General features: G+C 43.4%; 2 protein-coding genes across 18 annotated transcripts in view; one reads left to right on the forward strand and one right to left on the reverse strand.

Annotated features, from left to right (window-relative positions):
• Window positions 1-21975, reverse strand: part of SEMA6C (semaphorin 6C) — a 314549-nt gene that overhangs the window by 37867 nt on the left and 254707 nt on the right. The gene's annotated exons all lie outside the window — the stretch shown is intronic.
• SETDB1 (SET domain bifurcated histone lysine methyltransferase 1) overlaps window positions 12594-21975 on the forward strand; it is a 52515-nt gene continuing 43133 nt past the window's right edge. For 4 of the 9 annotated variants that reach the window (XM_053590689.1, XM_053590691.1, XM_053590692.1 and 1 more), the window contains exons 1-3: window positions 12594-13829; window positions 13928-14198; window positions 15543-15694. In XM_053590689.1, the coding sequence (XP_053446664.1) occupies window positions 13939-14198; window positions 15543-15694 (412 nt within the window). In that variant the 5' untranslated portion in view covers window positions 12594-13829; window positions 13928-13938. Of the gene's footprint in view, window positions 13830-13910; window positions 14199-15542; window positions 15695-21975 lie in introns of those variants that run through there. The other 5 variants (XM_053590684.1, XM_053590686.1, XM_053590685.1 and 2 more) reach the window with 5 other exon arrangements.

Genomic DNA, 21975 nt, shown 5'->3' on the forward strand with positions numbered 1-21975 from the left:
CTACAGGCGCCCGCCACAACGCCCGGCTATTTTTTGGTTGCAGTTTGGCCGGGGCGGGTTTGAACCCGCCACCCTCGGTATATGGGGCCGGCGCCTTACCGACTGAGCCACAGGCGCCACCCTATATTTATCTTTTAAGGTAAGATGAGATTCTTGTATGCAGCAAATATCTGGCCTGAGGTTTTTTTTTTTTTTTTGTTTGTTTTTTGAGACAGGATCCCACCCTATGCCCCTGAGCAGAGTGCAGTGGGCGTGGTAGCTCACCGCAACCTCAGACTCAGGCTGCAGGCACCCTGCTGCTTCAAGCCTCCAGAAGCTGCTGTGATTACAGGCGCTCGCCACAGCACCCAGCTGGGTTTTTCCATTTTTTTCATGATCGGGGTCTCACTGTCACTCAGGCAAGTCTCGAACTCCTTAGCTGAAGCAATTCTCCCTCCTCAGCCTCCCACAGTGCTGGGATTACAGGCGTGAGCCACCGCGCCCAGCTGGCCTGAGTTTTTGTATCCTGTCAGCAAACCTGTGCCTCTTTAGAGGACAGTTTAAGCCATTCACATTAATGGAGAATATTGATAAGTCTGGTAAAATTTTGGGTATCAAGTTTTTCGAAAGTCCAGTGGACATTTTTAATCCTTTCACCACTGTGGAAGTTGGAGTTTGATCAAAAGTTTCTGAGTGACTTTACTTCTGTGGTAGAGGATTGGGCTGGTCATTATGGAGGATAGGTCTGAGAATATTCTGGAGAGCTGGTTTGGTTATGGCAAATTTCTTCAACATGTGAATGTCATTAAAGTATTTAATTTCTCCATCATAAATGAAACTCAGTTTAGCTGGATACAGGATCCTGGGTTGAAAGTTATTTTGTTTTAGGAGATTAAAAGTCGATGACCACCCTCTTTTGGCTTGAAAAGTTTCAGCAGAGATCTGCAGTCATTCTAATATTCTTCCCTTTGTAGGTTATGGTTTTCTTACATCTGGCTGCTTTCAGAATTTTCTCCTTCATTTTAACTTTAGTGAAGTTAATTATGATGTGCCTGGGGGATGTCTTATTCAGGTTGAGTCGTGCTGGGGTTCTGAAACTGTCTGCTATCTGAATTTCAGAATCTCTTGACATGTCTGGAAAATTCTCTTTCATAATTTCATGGAGAAGAGCCTCTGTGCCTTGTGAAGCCACTTCATCGCTTTCAGGGATTCCAATGAGGTGGATATTAGCCTTCTTTGAATTATCCCAGAGCTCTCTGAGAGAATGATTCTTTTTTGCTCTCCATTTCTCTTCATCTTTGAAAGTTTGGGAGGGTTCAAAAGCTTTGTGTTCAATGTCAGAAATCCTTTCTTCTGCTTGCTCCACTCTGTTACTGAGGGATTCTACTGTATTTTTCAGATCTTTGAGGGCTGCAAATTCTTGCTTCAATGTGTCAACATCTTTGGCGATCTTGTCTTTAAATTCGTTGAATTCTTGAGAGAACTTTTGAATTCTCCTCGAATTTCCAATTCCCACTTTTCCTCCATTCTATTAATCTTGTTTGCAATCCAAACTCTGAACTCAATTTCTGACCTCTCGGCCATCTGTTTATGGATCTTCAGTTATGTCTGCCGTATCTTTCCTGGGTGGGGGGGGTTGATCTACTCTGGTTATTCATGTTGCCAGAGTTTTTCCGCTGATTTTGCCCCATGATTATTTTACACCATTTGACTAGATGAGTGGATAAAGAAAAGTTGGGTTCGGGGCTTCAGGAGTAGTGATTGACCAGACTTTTGCCCAAAAGCTGGGACTGGTGTCTGTACCTTTTCCCCTGGAGATTTGCCAAGGATCCGTACAGTGCTACGGCCTGAGAAACTGGGGACCTGCTTGGTGTTATGGGGCTAAGTGGCTCTGTCTTGTTTTCAGGTGGTCTCTGTCTGATCCTAGTGAATCAGTTACTCTGGATTGAAGTCTCAGCTATGGAGAAATACTAGCAATTAAGTCACCCTGCCCCCCACAGGCAACAATTGAAAAAGGAAAATCAAAACTTCCTACAACCACACACCCAGGGTACCACTTGGATAGTCCTCAGGTGATTGGCCCAGTTCAAAAGGTCTAAATCTATTGTCTCAGTCAGCACCTGTTTCAGGTAGGAGAGTTTCAAAGGTCTCTGGCAACTAGATCGCAGGGGTCTGCTGACAACTCAACTCAAATAGGACTTGCTCCCGTGCTCCGTGAGGTTAGGAGGACCCACCCAGCAAATAGATTAGTCTGGGAAGGTTGATGCCTCCTTCCCCACCTTGCACCTCTGTCACGCCCAGTCATGATAACCCCGCAGGGCTGTGACCCAGTTGCCTCCAATGAGCAGATACTCCAGGGGTTTGCACCTGCCTGAATCACAGGGAGATCTATGTCTCCTAAGCCAGGCCACTGCTCTCTGACACTATCCAGCAGGGGGAGGTGAGGCCTGACAACCTTGGGCGCTTGAGGGAGGCTGGGACTGTTCACTCAGTTCCAGCCCCACCCCTGATTGATGTTACTGACAGAACAGAACAACTTTGTGGAATTTGTTTCTGCCCCAGCTAAATTCCCCTGCAGAAGAGAAGCTGTTTTGAGTTCACAAAACCTGCGCCTCAGGCTCTGTCTTTGCTGCTGCCCAGTAGTTTGTATTCGCAGCATGGTTAGCTGTCAGTTCTAGACTCTCCTGCCCTCCTTTGTCTAAACTGATTATCCCCTGGGGGCTGGGTGCATCTTAGGCTCAGTAAAGCAGTCCACTGGGTCAGCCCTGCCCTGGGAATCTGCCAGCACTGTGTGTACATTTTCTAGTCCATGCACTCCACCCAGGCTGGTACCATCTCAGGCAAACCCTTTACTCATGGGGCCTGCATTTCTGTCCCAGATCTTTTCTGCCAGAGGCTGCCACCAGAGAAGATGCCTGGCGTCCTTTGGTTGCCCAGACAGACAGGTGGTGTGACTCCGGAATATCCAGGGGTGAGCTCTATTGTTTCCAAAAACAGCTGCTGGTGTGCGCCTCAGGGCATGGCCACTCCAGCATGGTTTCCTCTCAGCTGACCGTCCTCTCCTCACTCCCGTGCTGCAGAATCAGTACTGGCCAGCAGCAGTCCGTGCCCTGTCTGCACCTCTCGAGAAATCACCCAAGAATGTAGACTCCTGAGGGACAGGCCTCCAGACCTCAGAGTTAGAGTGGAGGGGAATGCTGGGAGCTCAGAATTGTAGGTGGAGAATATATATAGTTTTAGACAGTTTTATGCCTGGCAGGAGAGCGCCATGGCACCCTAGTAGGGGAAGAAGGCCCAGTTTTTAAAGGGTCTCTCCCATGGGATATAATGGGAGGACTTTTCAATTCTGCTCGTTTGTTATGGGATACTCCGAGCTGTTCTCATGGGGGAGGGGACTTCCGTCCACTTGGTGATGGATTTTGTACCTTTTGTTTGTATCCTTGGGGTCGCGGCTGGCCTCAGCAGGGTTGATGTGCATTCTTCAACCTTCTCTCTAGGCGCAGCTCTAATCCACCAGGTTACTTGCTAAATTTGTGTCTTTTAACTCTCCTTCTGGACGGGAGCCTCTGCGGAAAGCTGGCTTCAGTCAGCCATCTTGTATCTGCCTTAACCTTTCCTTTCACTCACCTGAAAATGGCAGCTTACAAGTCAAATCAGTCTGCAGAGTTTTATTGGGTCAGAGCCCATCCAATTTTAATCTATAGTGTGTGTGGGCGTGTGTTGGAGTTCTGTGTTTGTTTTTTGAATCAACATTTTATTTTTATTATTATAAAGGTAATCCATGCACATTGTAAAAAAAAATTTTTTTTCAAACATTAGTAAGGATAAAAAGACAAAAATGTCCTCCATACTGTTTTCCATAAGAAAAAAAGAAAGGCAAAAGTTTCCTAGACTACTGCCTTGTTTCTCATCTCCTCTTTCCAAAGGTAACTGCTATTAAGTTAGTTTTTGCAGGTATTTCTTTCCAACATTTTCCTTTTCTTTTCCTTTTAAATGTAACATTTTTTAGTAGACTATCCATTTTCATGTTTCAAAATTCAAAAGATACAAAATGGTGTTCTGTGAAAATTCTTACCCCCACCCCCAGCCTTCCATTTTCCCTCTTCAGAGATAACCTAATAATTTCTTTCTCTCTTTCTTTTTCTTCTTTTATTTATTTTTTTGTTTGTTTGCTTTTGGTTGCAGTTGTCATCGCTGTTTGGCAGGGCTGGGCTGGATTCGAACCAACCATGTGGCTGGTACCCTAGCTGCTGAGCTACAGGCACTGAGCCTAATAATTTCTTGAGTATGCTTCCAGTGATATCTTTTTTTTTTTTTTTTTTTTTTCCAGTGATATCTTATGTGTATGTGAATGGAGAAAAAAAATACATTTTTACCATTATTTACACAAATAATACCATACTATATGCCATATTGTGCAACTGCTTTTCTTTTCTTTTTTTTTTTTTTGAGACAGAGCCTCAAGCTGTCGCCCTGGGTAGAGTGTGCTATAACAGCTCATAGCAACCTCCAACTCCTGGGCTCAAGTGATTCTCCTGCCTCCACCTTCCAAGTAACTGGGGCTACAGGCACCTACCACAACACCCGGCTATTTTTTGGTTGCAGCCATCATTGTTTGGCAGGCCCAGGCTGGATTTGAACCTACCAGCTCAGGTGTATGTGGCTGGCGCCTTAGCTGCTTGAGCCACAGGCGCTGAGCCGCAACTGCTTTTCTTAAATCTGTATCTTGATGATCATGCCACATCAATATACAATGAGTTTCTTTGGCTTTTTTAAAACACAGCTAAAAAATATTCCGTTTTTTAGGTCTTCCATAATTTAATCAATATAAATTTACATTATTTCTAAATCTTTTACTATTTCAAATAATGCTACAGAAATAATTTAGCACTTGCATCATTTCAGAAGTATGCAAATTCAAAGTATGTACCTTAAGTCCTCAAGTTGAATTGATGATTTTAATTAAAGAGTATTGTAGAGAATTTATGTCTTTTTTTTTTTTTTTTTTTTTTTTAAACAGAGTCTCACTCTGCCCTGGTAGAGTGCAGTGGTGTTATCACAGCTCACAGAAACCTCAAACTCCTGGACAAGTGATCTTCCTGCCTCAGCCTGCGGAGTAGCTGGGACTATAGGCACATGCCACAGTGCCCAGCTAGTTTTTCTATTTTTAGTAGAATGGGATCTTGCTCTTACTCAGGATGGTCTCAGATTTCTGAGCTCAAGGGCTCCTCCTGCCTCTGCCTCCCAGAATACTAAGATTATAGGCATGAACTACTATATCATGTCTACAGAATTTTTGAATAAGTTGCCAACATTTAAAACTTAAAATAAGGATTTTTATATATATATATATATATATATATTTTTTTTTTTTTTTTTTTTTGTAGAGACAGAGTCTCACTTTATGGCCTTCGGTAGAGTGCCGTGGCCTCACACAGCTCACAGCAACCTCCAACTCCTGGGCTTAAGCGATTCTCCTGCCTCAGCCTCCTGAGCAGCTGGGACTACAGGCGCCTGCCACAACGCCCGGCTATTTTTTGGTTGCAGTTTGGCCGGGGCCAGGTTTGAACCCACCACCCTCGGTATATGGGGCCGGCGCCCTACTGACTGAGCCACAGGCGCCGCTTTTAATGTTACTTGAAAATGAGAATAACTAGCAACACTGTATTTGTACATGATTAGCTGAAGCTGAGTAGCAACTGCTCCCTATGGATGAAACATGTGCTTTCTATAGGGCCATAGTCCTCACGTGCCCCGTTTGCTCCTTTATATCACCTTCCCGGAACCTGGACATCTTTGAGTTTTCAATCCCTAAAAACTGCTTTTGATTCCGAAATCACTGAGATTATAATCTAATTTCCTCTGAGTCTGCCTACAGGGAAAGAATCATTTTGCATTCCAATGTTTTCACCCTCATCCTGTAATTTCTCATAGTCAAATATTAAGTAGTTTGTAGTCATTTTCCAATTTATGTGATATCCAATAGATTACAAAAATGAATGTGCAGAGCACACCAACATGAGTACCCCAGGTGGTATACCAATTATTTATTATTTTATGGTAATAGTGGTAATAAACTTTATATAATAATTTGTAATTTTTTATTTTTTTTTAGAGACAGAGTCTCACTTTATCACCCTTGGTAGAGTGCTGTGGAATCACAGCTAACAGCAACCTCCAACTCCTGAGCTTAGGCAATTCTCTGCCTCAGCCTCCTGAGCAGCTGGGGCCACAGGCACCTGCCACAACGCCTGGCCATTTTTTTGTTGCAGTTTGGCTGGGGCTGTGTTTGAACCCACCACCCCTGGTATATGGAGCCAGTGCCCTACTCACTGAGCCACAGGCACCGCCCAATTTGTAATTTTTTTTAAAGAGACAGGGTCTCACGCCATTGCCCAGGCTAGAGTGCAGTGGTGGGATCATAGTGAGCTACCACACCCAGTCAATAATTTGTAAATTTTAATAATGTGAGTCATTTATGCCAGATCATCTCTGACAAGAGTTAGTCTTCACATCTTGAAAGCAGAAAGACAGGGCATGGCTCCCTAATTATTAAGGAATTTTTGCCTTATTAAGAATTATGGAGCTCAAAATTGCCTTTCCTACAATGCTTCTAAAATTTTAGCAAATAACTTGCCTGGAGGCCCTATTAAAATTCAGATTCTTAGCCCACCTGTGGCGGGTGCCTGTAGTCCCAGTTACTCGAGAGGCTGAGGCAAGAGTAACTGGGACTACAGGCGACCACCACAGATTGCCTGAGCCAATTGCCTGAGCCCAAGAGTTTGGCGTTGCTGTGAGCTATGATGCTATAGCCCAGTACCAAGGGCAACAAAGCGAAATTCTGTCTCAAAAAAAAAAAAGAAGAAGAAGAAGACACCTTCTGATTCCCCTCTGCTGATTTCTATAGGACTGACCATTACAGCCTCCTCAGGGCAAGGGATACAGACAGGAGACTAGAATACGGCATGACAGTCCTCATTCCTCCATCCCATCCACCCCTCATACTGAAAAGCTGAAAGAAGTCTAACTAGTAGAAATATAATTCAGGCTCGGCGCCTGTAGCACAGTGGTTACGGAGCCAGCCACATACACCGAGGCTGGTGGGTTTGAACCTGGCCAGGGACAGCTAAACAACAATGATGACAACTGCAAAAAAAAAGCTGGGTGTTGTGGTGGGTGTTGTAGTCCCAACTATTTATGAGGCTGAGGCAAGAGAATCCCTTAAGCCCAGGAGTTTGAGGTTGCTGTAAGCTGTGACGCCATTGCACTCTACCAAGGGTGACATAGTGAGACTCTGTCTCAAAAAAGAAAAGAAATACAATTCAATCAGCAGAGCAAAGCTTTCTCCTTATTCATCAGACATTATGGAGCATCGCATATGCTGGGGCAATATATTAAAGACGATTAATCACTTGAGCTGCTCACAAACCACTAGAGCAGTGGTTCTCAACCTTCCTAATGCCACGCCCCTTTAATACAGTTCCTGTGGATCACGACCCACAGGTTGAGAACCTCAGCACTACAGGAGACAGAGACATACACTGACAACTCACAAGTGGAATCAACTAATGTAATGGAAGCACAGAATCAGGAGTTCGTTCTGCAGGGGATGAGTGATGTTCTACAACAGCAATTCTTTTTTTGTTGTTGTTGTTGAGAAGGGTCCCACCCTAGAACAGCAATTCTTAAATTCTGGTCCCAGGACCAGTAGCATAAATGTCAGACATGCAAATTCTCAGACTCCACCCAGACCCACCCTAACAGTGGTCATGAGGCAGCAATCTGTGGTTTAACAACCCTTCCAGATAATTCTGATACACGCTAAAAGTTGTCAATTGCCAATCTAAGAAAACCTCACAAAGAAGATATTCGATTTGAACCTTAGAGAAATATTATTTTTCCAGGCAGAGAAAGAGAAGGAAAAATCTAGGAGCTAGACCACCATGAAAAAAAGTGTGGAGATGAAAAAACCATATAATATACATGGTTTTATATATATATATGTATATATACAAACATGTTGGAGAAACAATACATAATCAAGAATATGAAAGAAGAGATGGGAAATATGGCCAAATAAGTAAATTGGGAATATACAGAAAAAAAGTTTTAAAGCAGGAGTTTGTGCCATGAGTAGAACTGTACTTTAGAGCTTCCTATAGGATTGACCTATAATAAGGGCTACCAGGCTCGGCACCTATAGCTCAAGCAGCTAAGGCACCAGACACATACATCAGAGCAGGCAGGTTCGAATCCAGCTTGGGCCTGCCAAACAACAATGACAGCTACAACCAAAAAATAGCCAGGCATTGTGGTGGGTACCTGTAGTCCCAGCTACTTGGGAGGCTAAGGCAAGAGAATGGAGATTGCTGTGAGCTGTGATTGCTGGAGATTGCTGTGAGCTGTGATGCCACAGCAGTCTACGGGCGACAGCTTGAGGCTCTGTCTCAAAATAAATAAATAAATAAATACATAAGGGCTACCAATTAGGAGGTTATTTTGTCTTAGCAAGAAATAAGAGCTAAACAAAGAAAACAGAATCAGAAAAGAAAGAAGAGGAAAGATAAAATGAACATTTCCTTCCAAAATGGGATAAACAAGTTACACTGAATGATTCAAGAGGGCAGTGCCCGTAGCTCAGTGGGAAGGGCGCCAGCAACAAACACAAAGACTGGTGGGTCCGAACCCAAACCCAGCCCAGGCCTGCTAAAACAATAATGAAAACTACAACAAACATCAACAATGATACAGGGTTCCCCCCCATTCTTAGCTGGACAGGGGACCCCAGTTTTCCGACGCTTGGGTAAGTTCATGAAGGGAACACCCTGACCTTTTGCCCTGAGCTGGAGGAACTGCATTCATTCCTTTGTCAATAACACTCATTAATGATGAAAACGTATTTCTGTTTGCCAAGTCCCAGCCAAGTGTAATTCTCAATACCTAATACCCCTAGATAAAAGAGCCTATGCAGACACTTCCCAGTTAGTTCGTTCTTTCCCCCCCTGCCAGCAGTTCTGGTGCCTTTTACTTCTTCTGTATTCCTTTTCAATTTCTAATAAAAATCCTGTTTTGCTGCTGATTTGTGGTCTGTGGGTTCGTTCCTCGAATCCCCAAGACCAAGAACCTACTGAAGAGTAAAATTCCGGTATCAAAAACAGCAAAAATAGCTAGGCATTCTGGCGGGCACCTGTAGTCCCAGCTACTTGGGAGGCTCAAGCAAGAGAATCACTTAAGCCCAAGAGTTTGAGGTTCCTGTGAGCTGTGATGCCATGGCACTCTACCCAGGGCAACAGCTTGAGACTCTGTCTCAAAATAATAATAATAATAATAATTCAAGAGCACCAAATTGCCTGGCTTTGCCCCGTTTTAGCTGCGTGGCTTTGGAAGAATCTGTTTAAATTCTGTGCGTCAGTTTTCTCACCCATAAGAAAAGAGAAAATAAGCTGGGTGTGGTGGCTCAAGCTTATAATCCTAGGATTCTACGAGACAGAGGAACACTGCTTGAGCTTAGGAGTTTGAGACCACCCTGAGGAAAACCAGACTCCATCTTTACTAAAAATAGGAAAAATATGGCTGTGCTTGGAGGCTCATGTCTGTAGTGCCAGCACTTCGGAGGCTGAGGCGGTTGGATTGCCTGAGCTCACAGGTTCCAGAAAAAAAATAGCTGGGCATTGTGCTGGGCACCTGTACTTCCAGCTACTTGGGAGGCTGAGGCAAGAGGATTGCCTGAGCCCAAGGGTTTGAGGTTGCTGTGAGCTCAACCAAGGGTGACCAAGGGAGACTCTGTCTCAAAATAAATAAATATAGGAAAATTATCCAGGTGTGATAGCAGACACCTGTAGACCCAGCTACTGTCAAGGCTTAGATAGGAGACAGCTTGAGCCCAGGAGTTTGAGGCTTCTGCGAGCTAGGCTATGCCCATGGCACTCTAGCCTGGGCAACAGACTGTTGTGTGAAAAAAAAAAAAAAAAAAAGGAGAGAGCGAGACAATAATACTAAGTCTTACCTCATAGGAATTCTGTGAGGATTAAGTGAATAACTGTGACGTGCTTAGAACAGTGCCTGGTATGTAGTAAGCACTCAATAAATATCATGTGTGTGTTTCATGGGAGTAATGTGTCTAAAATTTCTAGCTCTGGTTAGAAGATCATACCACCATGAATGTGGAACATGCTTAATTTCAAATATCTGGTGGAACCCTTCATTTCTCTATACCTTAATTCCTGCTGTCTTAACAATTGGAAATAGGCACTTAGTGTGGTCCCAGGAAACTTGTAAGCAGGTAAAATGAGCACAGGTGAAAATGTGGTGAGCAGGAGAGAATTTGGAGAGAATTTCAAGGACTTGACAATTTTGGCTGCTTGGGCACTATTTCCATCCTCACAAAGGAGGTTCCTCTATGCTTTTTAAATCAAATTAGGTGCTTAGATTCACTAGCTATTACAATTAATTAGTGTCAAGACAGCTGAACAAATTGAAGCAATAATGAGATGCTGTAGTATATCATAGTGCTGATTCATCAGATATACCCTGTTCTCCCTCCCTCCAGAGGCAGTACTGTTCTCCCTGGCCCCCTTATGGTTGGTTAGGGTCCTATGATTCATTCAAAGCAAAGAGTTGTGAATGAAGGCGCCCTTAATCACTTTAATCGTCAATGTGAGCACCTCTAGCATTTTCTCCCTCTGCCATGACTATCATCATCCTGGGTTCCTGAGTAGCTATCACATGCAGAACCCCACCACCATCAATCTAGAGATGATTATGCAATGTGAGCAAGAAACATCTTTTTTAAGTTACTCAGGTTGGGATATTGAGGGTGGCGCCTGTAGCTCAAGCGGCTAAGGGGCCAGCCAAGAGCTGGCGAGTTCGAATCCTGTGGGCCTGCCAAACAATGACAACTACAACCAAAAAATAGCCGGGCATTGTGGCAGGCGCCTGTACTCCGAGCTACTCAGGAGGCTGAGGCAAGAGAATCGCTTAAGCCCAGAAGTTGGAGGTTGCTGTGAACTGTGATGCCACAGCACTCTACCCAGGGCGATAGTTTGAGGCTCTGTCTCAAAAATACAAAACAAAAAAATATATTGAGTTTTTTTTTTTTTGTAGAGACAGAGTCTCACTGTACCGCCCTCGGGTAGAGTGCCGTGGCGTCACACGGCTCACAGCAACCTCTTAACCCTTGGGCTTACGCGATTCTCTTGCCTCAGCCTCCCGAGCAGCTGGGACTACAGGCGCCCGCCACAACGCCCGGCTATTTTTTGGTTGCAGTTTGGCCGGGGCTGGGTTTGAACCCGCCACCCTCGGCATATGGGGCTGGCGCCCTACTCACTGAGCCACAGGCGCCGCCCGGAAAAAAATATTTTGAGTTTTTAAAAATTAAATGGACAGTTTTTATCCAGTCCTAATGAAGGTGTGTGGAAGCAGACACTTCCAGAGATTTGCTAGTGGGACTAATAGTTACAACCGTTAAGAAAAGCAACTTGACAGCAGTCTATCTAAATGTGGTTTAACCATACTATGGAGTATTATTTAGCTGTCAAAAAGACAAATATTATCTTTATTGGTTTCAGGAAATATCTACATGTTAGATGAGACTAAAACAAGAAATGTACATACAGGACCTTGTACACATAGGACTAGAAAACTAAGCGGTTCTACCTCGAAGGAATTAAAGTGGTGATGGGGAAGGAGAGGATATTATCCGTTTCTCTTATTACATCTTGATATCCTTTATAATTTGTAAGACTTATTTAATAAAAACAAACTCAAGTAAAAGTGAGAGAAAAAAACCTAAGCTTAAGAGTGTTTACTGGGCGGTGCCTGTGGCTCAGCGGGTAGGGCGCCGGCCCCATATGCCGAGGGTGGCGGGTTCAAACCCAGCCCCGGCCAAACTGCAACAAAAAAATAGCCGGGCGTTGTGGCGGGCGCCTGTGGTCCCAGCTACTTGGGAGGCTGAGTCAAGAGAATCGCCTAAGCCCAAGGATTTGGAGGTTGCTGTGAGCTGTGTGAGGCCACGGCACTCTACCGAGGGCGATAAGGTGAGACTCTGTCTCTACAAAAAAAAAAAAAAAAAAAAGAGGGTAGCGCCTGTGGCTCAGTGAGTAGGGCGCCGGCCCCATATACCGTGGGTGGCGGGTTCAAACCCAGCCCCGGCTGAACTGCAACCAAAAAATAGCCCGGCGTTGTGGCGGGCGCCTGTAATCCCAGCTACTCGGGAGGCTGAGGCAAGAGAATCGCGGAAGCCCAAGAGCTAGAGGTTGCTGTGAGTCCTGTGACATCATGGCACTCTACTGAAGGCGGTAAAGTGAGACTTTGTCTCTACAAAAAATAAATAAATAAATAAATAAAAAGAGTGTTTACTAAGACTAAGTCTTACAAAACAAACCGAACTAGGGCCACAAGCAGGGAACGACGGGAGAGGCGGAGCCTCTGTAAAATACTCCTGACCACGCCTACTTTGCCCGTCGCTTCTCAGAGTGCCCGTAAGGATCTGTCTTAACGCATGCGTAGTCATCTTAGCCTCTGAGGGACGCCCAGGGGCTTTGGATTTGACCCGGATAGGTTACCGTCGCGGTGACCGAACGGCACCAAAGGTTTGCTTCCGGGTTTCTCTTTTACTTCCCCTTCCCTCCCTCACGCTTTTTCCCCTCCCCCTGCTCCCTTTTCCCTTCGGTTTCGCTCTTTTCGGTCGAGGCCGACCCCTGGGTCGTGAGTCTAGAGTCTGGTTGGTGAAAAAGAGCCCTTGTAGCTGGAAGGAGGGACGCGTGGGGAATACTGTTACTTGAGTTATTTGGAGACCAAAAGCTTATCTGGGATGTTTTGTGTGTGGAAGGAGGTCTACCCGAGAGGCGGCGGGGGCGGGGCTGAGCTGGGTTTGCGGATGAGTGGGACGCACCGGTAAAATAGGTAGCACGGCGGAGGGCTTGTTTGTGGGCAAGGGGAAAATGGAGGCACTGAGAATTGGCATTAGCTTTCCCTTAACCGTTTGATCGAAAAATGAATGTGTGTAGCCGAGCGTTGTGGCGGGCGCCTGTAGTCCCAGCTATTCAGGAGGCTGAGGCAAGAGAATCGCTTGAGCCCAAGAGTTGGAGGTTGCTGTGAGCTGTGACGTCACGGCCCTCTACAGGGTGACAAAGTGAGACTCTGTCTCTCAAAAAAAAAAAAAAAAATGTGTGGGTTATTTGGATCGTGGATATTAGGCAGTCTTATTTTATTCCCAGATTGCTTTATTTCCCTTTACTTTGGGAAGCAAACTTTTGTGTGCTTAAATGTTACAGGCTTTTAGAAAGGTAGATTTCCACACAGAAGCAAAGTAATAGATGGAAAATTATCCAGGTGTGGTGGCGGGCACCTAAAGTCCCAGTTCCTATCAAGGCTTAGGCAGAAATACTGGAGTTTGAAGTTCCTAGGAGCTATTACGAGGCCATGGCACTCTGCTGGGCAACAGAGTCATACTCTTGTGTCAAAAAAAAAAAAGAGAGAGAGAGAGTTCCTCTGTAAGGGGAACAAGTGATGAAAGGGAAAACGCCAACATTGAATTAGTTATACATCAATGCCTGCGTTAGGCAGGGGTTTTATTCAAATTAGAGATAACATATAGACAGATTCGCAGCGTTAATTAAGGAACACATTAAGTCACAGTATGTTCTTCGGTACTCAATAAGTTCTCTTGATTTCCTAGAACATTGTTTTCAGTAGCTTTCTATTGCATAATGAATGTTTTCTATGACTTCTCAAACTTTTAAATCTTATTCAGGCCTGTTAGTCTGTAGCAGATGATGAGAATGCTACTAAATCTCGGCATCAGATTCTGGAGAATAAGGAGAGAGAAAATAAGACTATTTGAATAACAGGTAGCAGAGTAGGAAAGAGTTTTATTAGAAAACTGAAATTCTCTATTAATTGTGGTTATAATGACTCCAAAGTAATTTTAGTTTTTTGTTCTATGCAGAGGACGAAAATATGTCCTCCCTTCCTGGATGCATTGGTTTGGATGCAGCAACAGCTGCAGTGGAATCTGAAGAGATTGCAGAGCTGCAACAGGCTGTGGTTGATGAATTAGGTATTTCTATGGAGGAACTTCGACAGTTTATCGATGAAGAACTGGAGAAGATGGACTGTGTACAGCAGCGCAAGAAGCAGCTAGCAGAATTGGAGACATGGGTAATTCAGAAAGAATCTGAAGTGGCTCATGTTGACCAACTCTTTGATGATGCATCCAGGTGAGGACTAATGAGAAGTAGAAGGAAATCTCCATAAACAGACAGCTTTAGAATATGAGCATTAATAACATTGTATACAAGCACTTTATAAATTACAAGGTACAGATAGACCTTATCCCTCCTTAAAGTTTATGGTCCACAATCTGACCTCATAATCACCTGTAAGTAGAACTTTCTTTTCCTTTTTTTTTTTTTTTTTGAGATAGAGTCTCACTGTGGTGCTCTTTCTAGAGTGCTATGGCATTATAGCTCATAGCAACCTCAAGTTCTTGGGCTCAGGGGATCCTGTTGCCTCATTTTTTTCTATTTTTAGTGGAAGCAGGGTCTTGCTATTGCTCTGCTGTTTTTGAACTCCTTAACTCAAGTAGTCCACCCACCTCATCCTCCCAGAATGCTAGGATTACAGGCGCAAGCCACCGTGCCCGGTCTTAAGTAGAATTTTCTACCAGAGGGTGTTATATGATCAGCAGTAGGGGTGTCCAACTCTTAAGTCCCTTCCCCTTCCTCATGTTCTCTACTTTAGAGCAATTGCTTTGTTTTCCCTAGTAAGATTTTTCAGGGAGCGAAGATTATGAAGAGCTGCTATCTGTAATGACTGTAGAGCATTAATAAGTTCCGAAACCCCCAAAAGATATGTTTCCGTTTCCCTAATTATCACTTAGAATACATTTTCAGTAGCTGGGCATGGTGAGAGCAAGACCCCATCTCTACTAAAAATAGAAAAATTAGCCGCGTGTGGTGTTACACGCCTGTCGTCCCAGCTACTTGGGAAGCTGAGGCATGAGAATCGCTTGAGACCAAGAGTTTGAGGTTGCTATGAGCTGTGGTGACACCATAGCACTGTATCCAGAGTAATGGGATGAGACTGTCTCAAAAAAAAAGAAACCAAATCACTATTTAAAACATTCTTCTATGGGAAAAGTATTCTAAATTCTAAACAGAGACTTTGGAATATGGCCCATTTAAGTTAGAATAGTCAATACTTGGGCGGCACCTGTGGCTCAGTGGGTAGGGAACCGGACCCATATACCGAGGGTAGCGGATTCAAACCCAGCCCCAGCCAAATTGCAACAAAAAATAGCCGGGCATTGTGGCAGGCGCCTGTAGTCCTGGCTACTTGGGAGGCTGAGGCAAGAGAATCTCCAAGCCCAGGAGTTGGAGGTTGCTATGAGCTATGTGACACCATGGCATTCTACTGAGGGCAATAAAGTAAGACTCTGTCTCTACCAAAAAAAATTAAAAAATAGTCAGTACTGATACTTAAATATATATAAATTCTAATTGCTCCTGTGCCTCTACTTCCTCTATTGGCTTTGACCTTTTCTATATGTGTTTCAATATTAGGGCAGTGACTAATTGCGAGTCTTTGGTGAAGGACTTCTACTCCAAACTGGGCCTGCAATACCGGGACAGTAGCTCTGAAGATGAGTCTTCCAGGCCTACAGAAATAATTGAGATTCCTGATGAAGATGATGATGTTCTCAGTATTGATTCAGGTAAGGGATGAGGCTTTGGGGTTTTTTTATTATTTTTTTTGAGACAGAGTCTCACTTTGTTGCCCTCGGTAAAGTGCTGTGGCGTCACAGCTTACAGCAACCTCAAACTCTTGGGCTAAAGTGATTCTCTTGCCTCAGCCTCCCAAGTAGCTGGGGCTAGAGGCACCCGCCACAATGCCCAGCTATTTGTTGTTGTTGTAGTAGTCATTGCTTGGCAGGCCCAGGCTGGGTTCAAACCTGCCTGCCCTGGTGCAGGTGGCCTAGCCACTTAGCTACGGGCGCCAAGCCAGGGATGAGGCTTTGGAAAGTAAAGTATCAGAATTGAAGTTGAAACGCTGGAAAATGAGCAGATATAACATAATAGAAGAGAGGAGAAACCATTATCACTAACTCTGTATTCCAAAATGCCTGACTTGACTACTGGAGAAAAAAAAATGCAAGATTGTTAGTATCTTAATCTTCCAGTGTGCTACACTCTGATTGCATTACTCTCCTTTTCCCCATTCTGTATGAGCTCTATTCTGAATTCTGTTGCTTTTCTTTATAGGTTACATTAGCACCTATATATGGGTACTAAAACAATAGATTGGAGGGGTTTTTGTGTGTGTGTGTGTTTTAGACAGAGTCCCACTATGTTGCCCTTGATAGAGTGCTGTGACGTCACAGTTCACAGCAACCTGAAACTCTTGGGCTTAAGTCAGTGGTTCTCAACCTTCCTAATGCCACCACCCTTTAGTACAGTTCTTCATGTTGTGGTACCCCCCAAGCATAAAATTATTTTCATTGCCACGTCATAATGCTCATCCCTTCATAGTTTTGCTGCTGTTATGAATTGTAATGTAAATATATGATATGCAGGATGTATTTTTATTGTTTCAAAGGGGTCGCAATCCACAGGTGGAGAACCACTGGCTTAAGTGGTCCTCTTGCCTCAGCCTCCCAAGTAGCTGGAACTACAGGCACCTGCCACAACACCCAGCTTTTTTTTCGTTGTAGTTGTCATTATTGTTTAGCAGGCCTGGGCTGGGTTCGAACCCTCCAGCCCCAGTGTATGTGGCCAGCACCCTAGCCACTGAGCTACAGGCACTGAGCCATGGAGAATTTTTTTTTTTAGTGGTTTTATTAAGGTATTATTTACATACTATGAAATTCATCCATTTTAAACATACAACCTGAATTTTACCACATTTTTACAGTAACTCAATTTTACAACTTCTGCATCACCCCAAATTTTCCTTGTGTCATCAGCAAATTCTGATCTGCTTTCTTTTTCTATAGCTTTGCCTTTTCTAGAAATTTTACACATACGAAGAAAATCATACAATAAGTAGTCTTTTGTGTCTGCCTTCTGTCACTTAATATTGTTGATACTTTGGGCGGCACCTGTGGCTCAGTGAGTAGGGTGCCAGCCTCATATGCTGAGGGTAGCGGGTTCAAACCCAGCCCTGGCCAAACTGCAACAAAAAAATAGCCGGGCGTTGTGGCGGGCGCCTGTAGTCTGAGCTGCTCGGGAGGCTGAGGCAAGAGAATCATGTAAGCCCAAGAGTTAGAGGTTGCTGTGAGCCGTGTGACGTCATGGCACTCTACCCGAGGGCGGTACAGTGAGACTCTGTCTCTACAAAAAAAAAAATATATTGTTGATACTTATTCATGCTGTTGCATGTATCAGTAGTTTGGTACTTTCCTGGTGAATAATGTTCTATTATATGCATGTGTACCATATATTTTTATATGTTCCTCAACTGATGTGTGTTTATTTTCAATTTTGGCTATTTGTTTGTTTGAGACAGAGTTGGTTTTTTTTTTTTTTTTGTGGTTTTTGGCCGGGGCTGGGTTTGAATCCGCCACCTCCGGCATATGGGACCAGTGCCCTACTCCTTGAGCCACAGGCGCCACCAGAGACAGAGTTTTAGTTTGTGGCACTTGGTAGAGTGCTGTGACATCACAGCTCACAGCAAACTCAAACTCCTGGGCTTTAAGTGATTCTCTTGCCTCAGCCTCCTGAGTAGCTGGTACTATAGGCACCCAGCCACAATGCCCAGCTGTTTTTAGAGATGAGGTCTCCCTGTGGCTCAGGCTGGTCTTGAACTTATAAGCTTAGTCAATCCATCTGCCTCAGCCTCCCAGAGTGAAACCCAACCACACCTGGCCCAATTTTGACTGTTATACATTATGCTGTGATTCTTCATGTATAAAATTTTGTGTGGGTATTGTTTCTTTCGGGGGGGAGATATTGCTAGATCTTATGGTGAGTATATATTTGACTTTTTCAGAAATTGCCAGGCTGTTTTCCAAAATGGTTATCCCATTTTACATTCTTACTAGCAAAGTATGAAGATTCCAGTTTCTTCTTCTCCTTTCCAGTGCTTGGTATTGTCAGTTTTTTATTTCAGCCATTCTAGTTAGTGGGGGTATCATGTTATCATTGTAGTTTGCAATTCCCTAATGACTGATGATGTTGAGCATGTTTTGACTTATTTGCCATTTATACATGTTATTTACGGAAATACCCACCCAAGTATTTTGCCTTTTTTATATATTTAGTTACTTATTTATTTTTGAGACAGAGTCTCACTGTGTTGCACTGGGTAGAGTGCTGTGGCGTCACAACTCACAGCAACCTCTAACTCTTGGGCTTAAGCGATTTCTCTTGCCTCGGCCTCCCAAGTAGCTGGGACTACAGGTGCCTGCCACAACGCCCAGCTAGTTTATGATTGTAGTTGTCGTTGTTTGGCAGGCCTGGGCTGGATTTGAACCCACCAGCTCTGGTGTATATGGCTGGCGCCCTAGCCACTGAACTACAGATACTAAGCCAGTACTTTTACCTTATAAAAAAATTTGTCTTATTATTGATTTAGAGGACTTATTTATATGCTCTAGGTACAATTCATTTATGAGGTGTATTTTATAAATATTTTCTCCCTGATATGGTTGGTTTGGTCTTTCCATTTTATTAATGGTGTCTTTTGAAGAGTTAAAAGTTCTTAAGGCCATCCAGTTGTTCCACCACCATTTATTGAAAAGGGTGTATTTGTGTGTGTGTGTTTTTGTTTTGTTTTGTTTTTTAGAGACAGAGTCTCACTTTCTTCCCCTCGGTAGAGTGCCATGGTGTCACAGCTAATAGCACCCTCAAATCTTGGGCTCAAGTGATTCTCTTGCCTCACCCTCCCAAGTAGCTGAGACTACAGGCGCCCTTTAGAGACAGGGGTCTGGCTCTGACTCAGGCTGTTCTTGAACTTGTGAGCTCAGGTGGTTAGTTCACCCACCTCAGCCTCCTAGAGTGCTAGGATTACAGGTGTGAGCCACCACACCCAGCTTGAAAAGACTGTATTTTTGATGCCTTTGTCAAAATCGACTATCCAATCAATATGAGGGTCTATTTTTGCATTCTTTTGTCATATTGATCCAAATGTCTACAACAGCCTTACACTTTCTTAGTTACTATAGCTTTATGGTACGTATTGATCAGTTATTATAAGACAGACGTTTGTATTATATTAAATTTTTTATATAATTTTGGGAGCAGCTTGTCAGTGTTTACCAGCCCGCCCTCCTCCATGCTAGGATTTTTTTCTTTTTTTTTTTTTCTTTTTTTTGTAGAGACAGAGTCTCACTATACCGCCCTCAGGTAGAGTGCCGTGGCGTCACACGGCTCACAGCAACCTCTAACTCTTGGGCTTACGCCATTCTCTTGCCTCAGCCTCCCGAGCAGCTGGGACTACAGGTGCCCGCCACAACGCCCAGCTATTTTTTTGTTGCAGTTTGGCCTGGGCTGGGTTTGAACCTGCCACCCTCAGCATATGGGGCCGGCGCCCTACTCACTGAGCCACAGCGCCACCCACTCCATGCTAGGATTTTTTATTTTATTATTTTTTTGTAGAGACAGAGTCCCACTTTATGGCCCTGGGTAGAGTGCCGTGGCCTCACACAGCTCACAGCAACCTCCAACTCCTGGGCCTAAGCGACTCTCTTGCCTCAGCCTCCCGAGTAGCTGGGACTACAGGCACCCGCCACAACGCCCGGCTATTTTTTGGTTGCAGTTCAGCCGGGGCCGGGTTTGAACCCGCCACCCTCGGTATATGGGGCCGGCACCCCACCAACTGAGCCACAGGCGCCGCCCCATGCTAGGATTTTTAATAAGGGGCTATGTTGGATCTAGAGATCGGTTTGAATATTGCCTTTTTAACAATATTGACTCTTATAATCCATGAACATGGTATATCTCTCCATTTATTTAAGTCTTTAATTTCTTTCAGCAATGTTTTGTAGTCTTGCTTTTTTTTGTTTTTTTATTAAATCATAGATGTGTACATTAATGCAATCATGGGGTACAATGTGCTGGTTTTATGTACAGTTTGAAATGTTTTCATCAAAGTGGTTAACATAGCCTTCACAGCATTTTCTTAGTTATTGTGTTAAGACGTTTATATTCTATACCTAGTAAATTTCCTGTGTAACCTTGTAAGATGCACTGTAGGTGTGGTCCCACCAATTACTCTCCCTCCACCCATCTTCCCCCCTCCCCTCCCTCTTCCCTTTTCCCTTCTTCTTGGTCTATAATTGGGTTATAGCTCTCATAAGAAAGCTATAATTGGTTTCATAGTAATACTGTGTACATTGGATACTTTTTCTTCCATTCTTGAGATAACTTTGCTAAGAAGAATATGTTCCAGCTGCAGAATATTCCATGGTGTACATATACCACAATTTATTGATCCATTTGTGGGTCGATGGGCACTTGGGCTTCTTCCATGACTTAGCAATTATGAATTCAGATGCAATAAACATTCTGGTACATACATCTTTGTTGTAATGTGATTTTTTTGGTCTTCTGGATATACACCTAGTAGAGGAATTGTAGGATCAAATGGCAGGTCTATTTTTAGGTCTCTTAAGTGTTCTCCAAACATCTTTCCAAAAGGAATGTGTTAGTTTACATTCCCACCAGCAGTGGAGAAGTGTTCCCTTTTCTCCACATCCATGCCAACATCTCTGGTCTTGGGATTTTGTGATATGGGCTAATCTTAATTGGAGTTAGATGATATCTCAAAGTACTTTTGATTTGCATTTCTCTGATGATTAAAGATGATGAGCATTTTTTCATATGTCTGTAGACCGTGCACCTGTCTGCTTCAGAGAAGTTTGTCTTCAAATCCCTTGCCCACCCTGAGATGGGATCACTTGTTCTTTTCTTGCTAATAACGTTTGAGTTCTCTGTGGATTCTGGTTATTAAACCTTTGTCGGAGACATAACCTGCAAATATCTTCTCCCATTCTGAGAGTTGTCTGCTTGCTTTATTTTCTGTGTTCTTGGCTGTGCAGAAGCTTTTTAGTTTGATCAGGTCCCAGTAGTGTATTTTTGATGCTGCTTCAATTGCCCAGGGAGTCCTCCTCATAAAATATTCACCCAGGCCAATTTCTTAAAGAGTTTACCCTGCACCTTCGTCTAGTATTTTTATAGTTTCATGTCTTAAGTTTAAATCTTTAATCCAGTGAGAGTCTATCTTAGTTAATGGTGAAAGGTGTGGTTTCAGTTGCAGTCTTCTAGAGGTCGCCAGCCAGTTTACCCAGCACCATTTGTTAAATAGAGAATCTTTTCCCCACTGAATGTTTTTCATTGGCTTATCAAAGATCAAATAACGGTAAGTAGCTGGGTTCATCTCTTGGTTCTCTATTCTGTTCCATATATCTACCTCTCTGTTTTTGTGCCAGTACCATGCTGTTTTGTTGATCACTATCGATTTATAGTATAGTCTGAGGTCTGGTACCGTGATTCCTCCTGCTTTGTTTTTATTTCTGTGTAATGTCTTGGCTATTCGAGGTTTTTTCCTGATCCCATATAAAATAAAGTATTATTTTTTTGAGATCTTTAAAGTATGACAGTGGAGCTTTAATAGGGGTTACATTAAAATTGTATATTGCTTTGGGCAGTATGGACATTTTAACAATGTTGATTCTTCCCAGCAATAAGCATGGTATGTTTTTTCATTTGTTAACATCTTCAGCTATTTCTTTTCTTAGAGTTTCATAGTTCTCATTACAGAGATATTTCACGTCCTTTGTTAGGATATTTCATCTCCTTTGATGAAGTGTATTTCATCTTCAAATATGATCAAATATTCATCTTCTTTGGCACTACTGTGAACAGAATAGAGTCCTTGACTGTTTTTCAGCTTGATTATTGTTGGTATATATAAAGGCTACAGATTTATGAGTGTTAATTTTGTAACCTGAGATGCTGCTGTAGTCCTTGATCACTTCTAAGAGTTTTGTAGTAGAAT

This window comes from Nycticebus coucang, chromosome 5, assembly GCF_027406575.1.
Source record: "Nycticebus coucang isolate mNycCou1 chromosome 5, mNycCou1.pri, whole genome shotgun sequence".
NCBI lineage: Eukaryota > Metazoa > Chordata > Mammalia > Primates > Lorisidae > Nycticebus > Nycticebus coucang.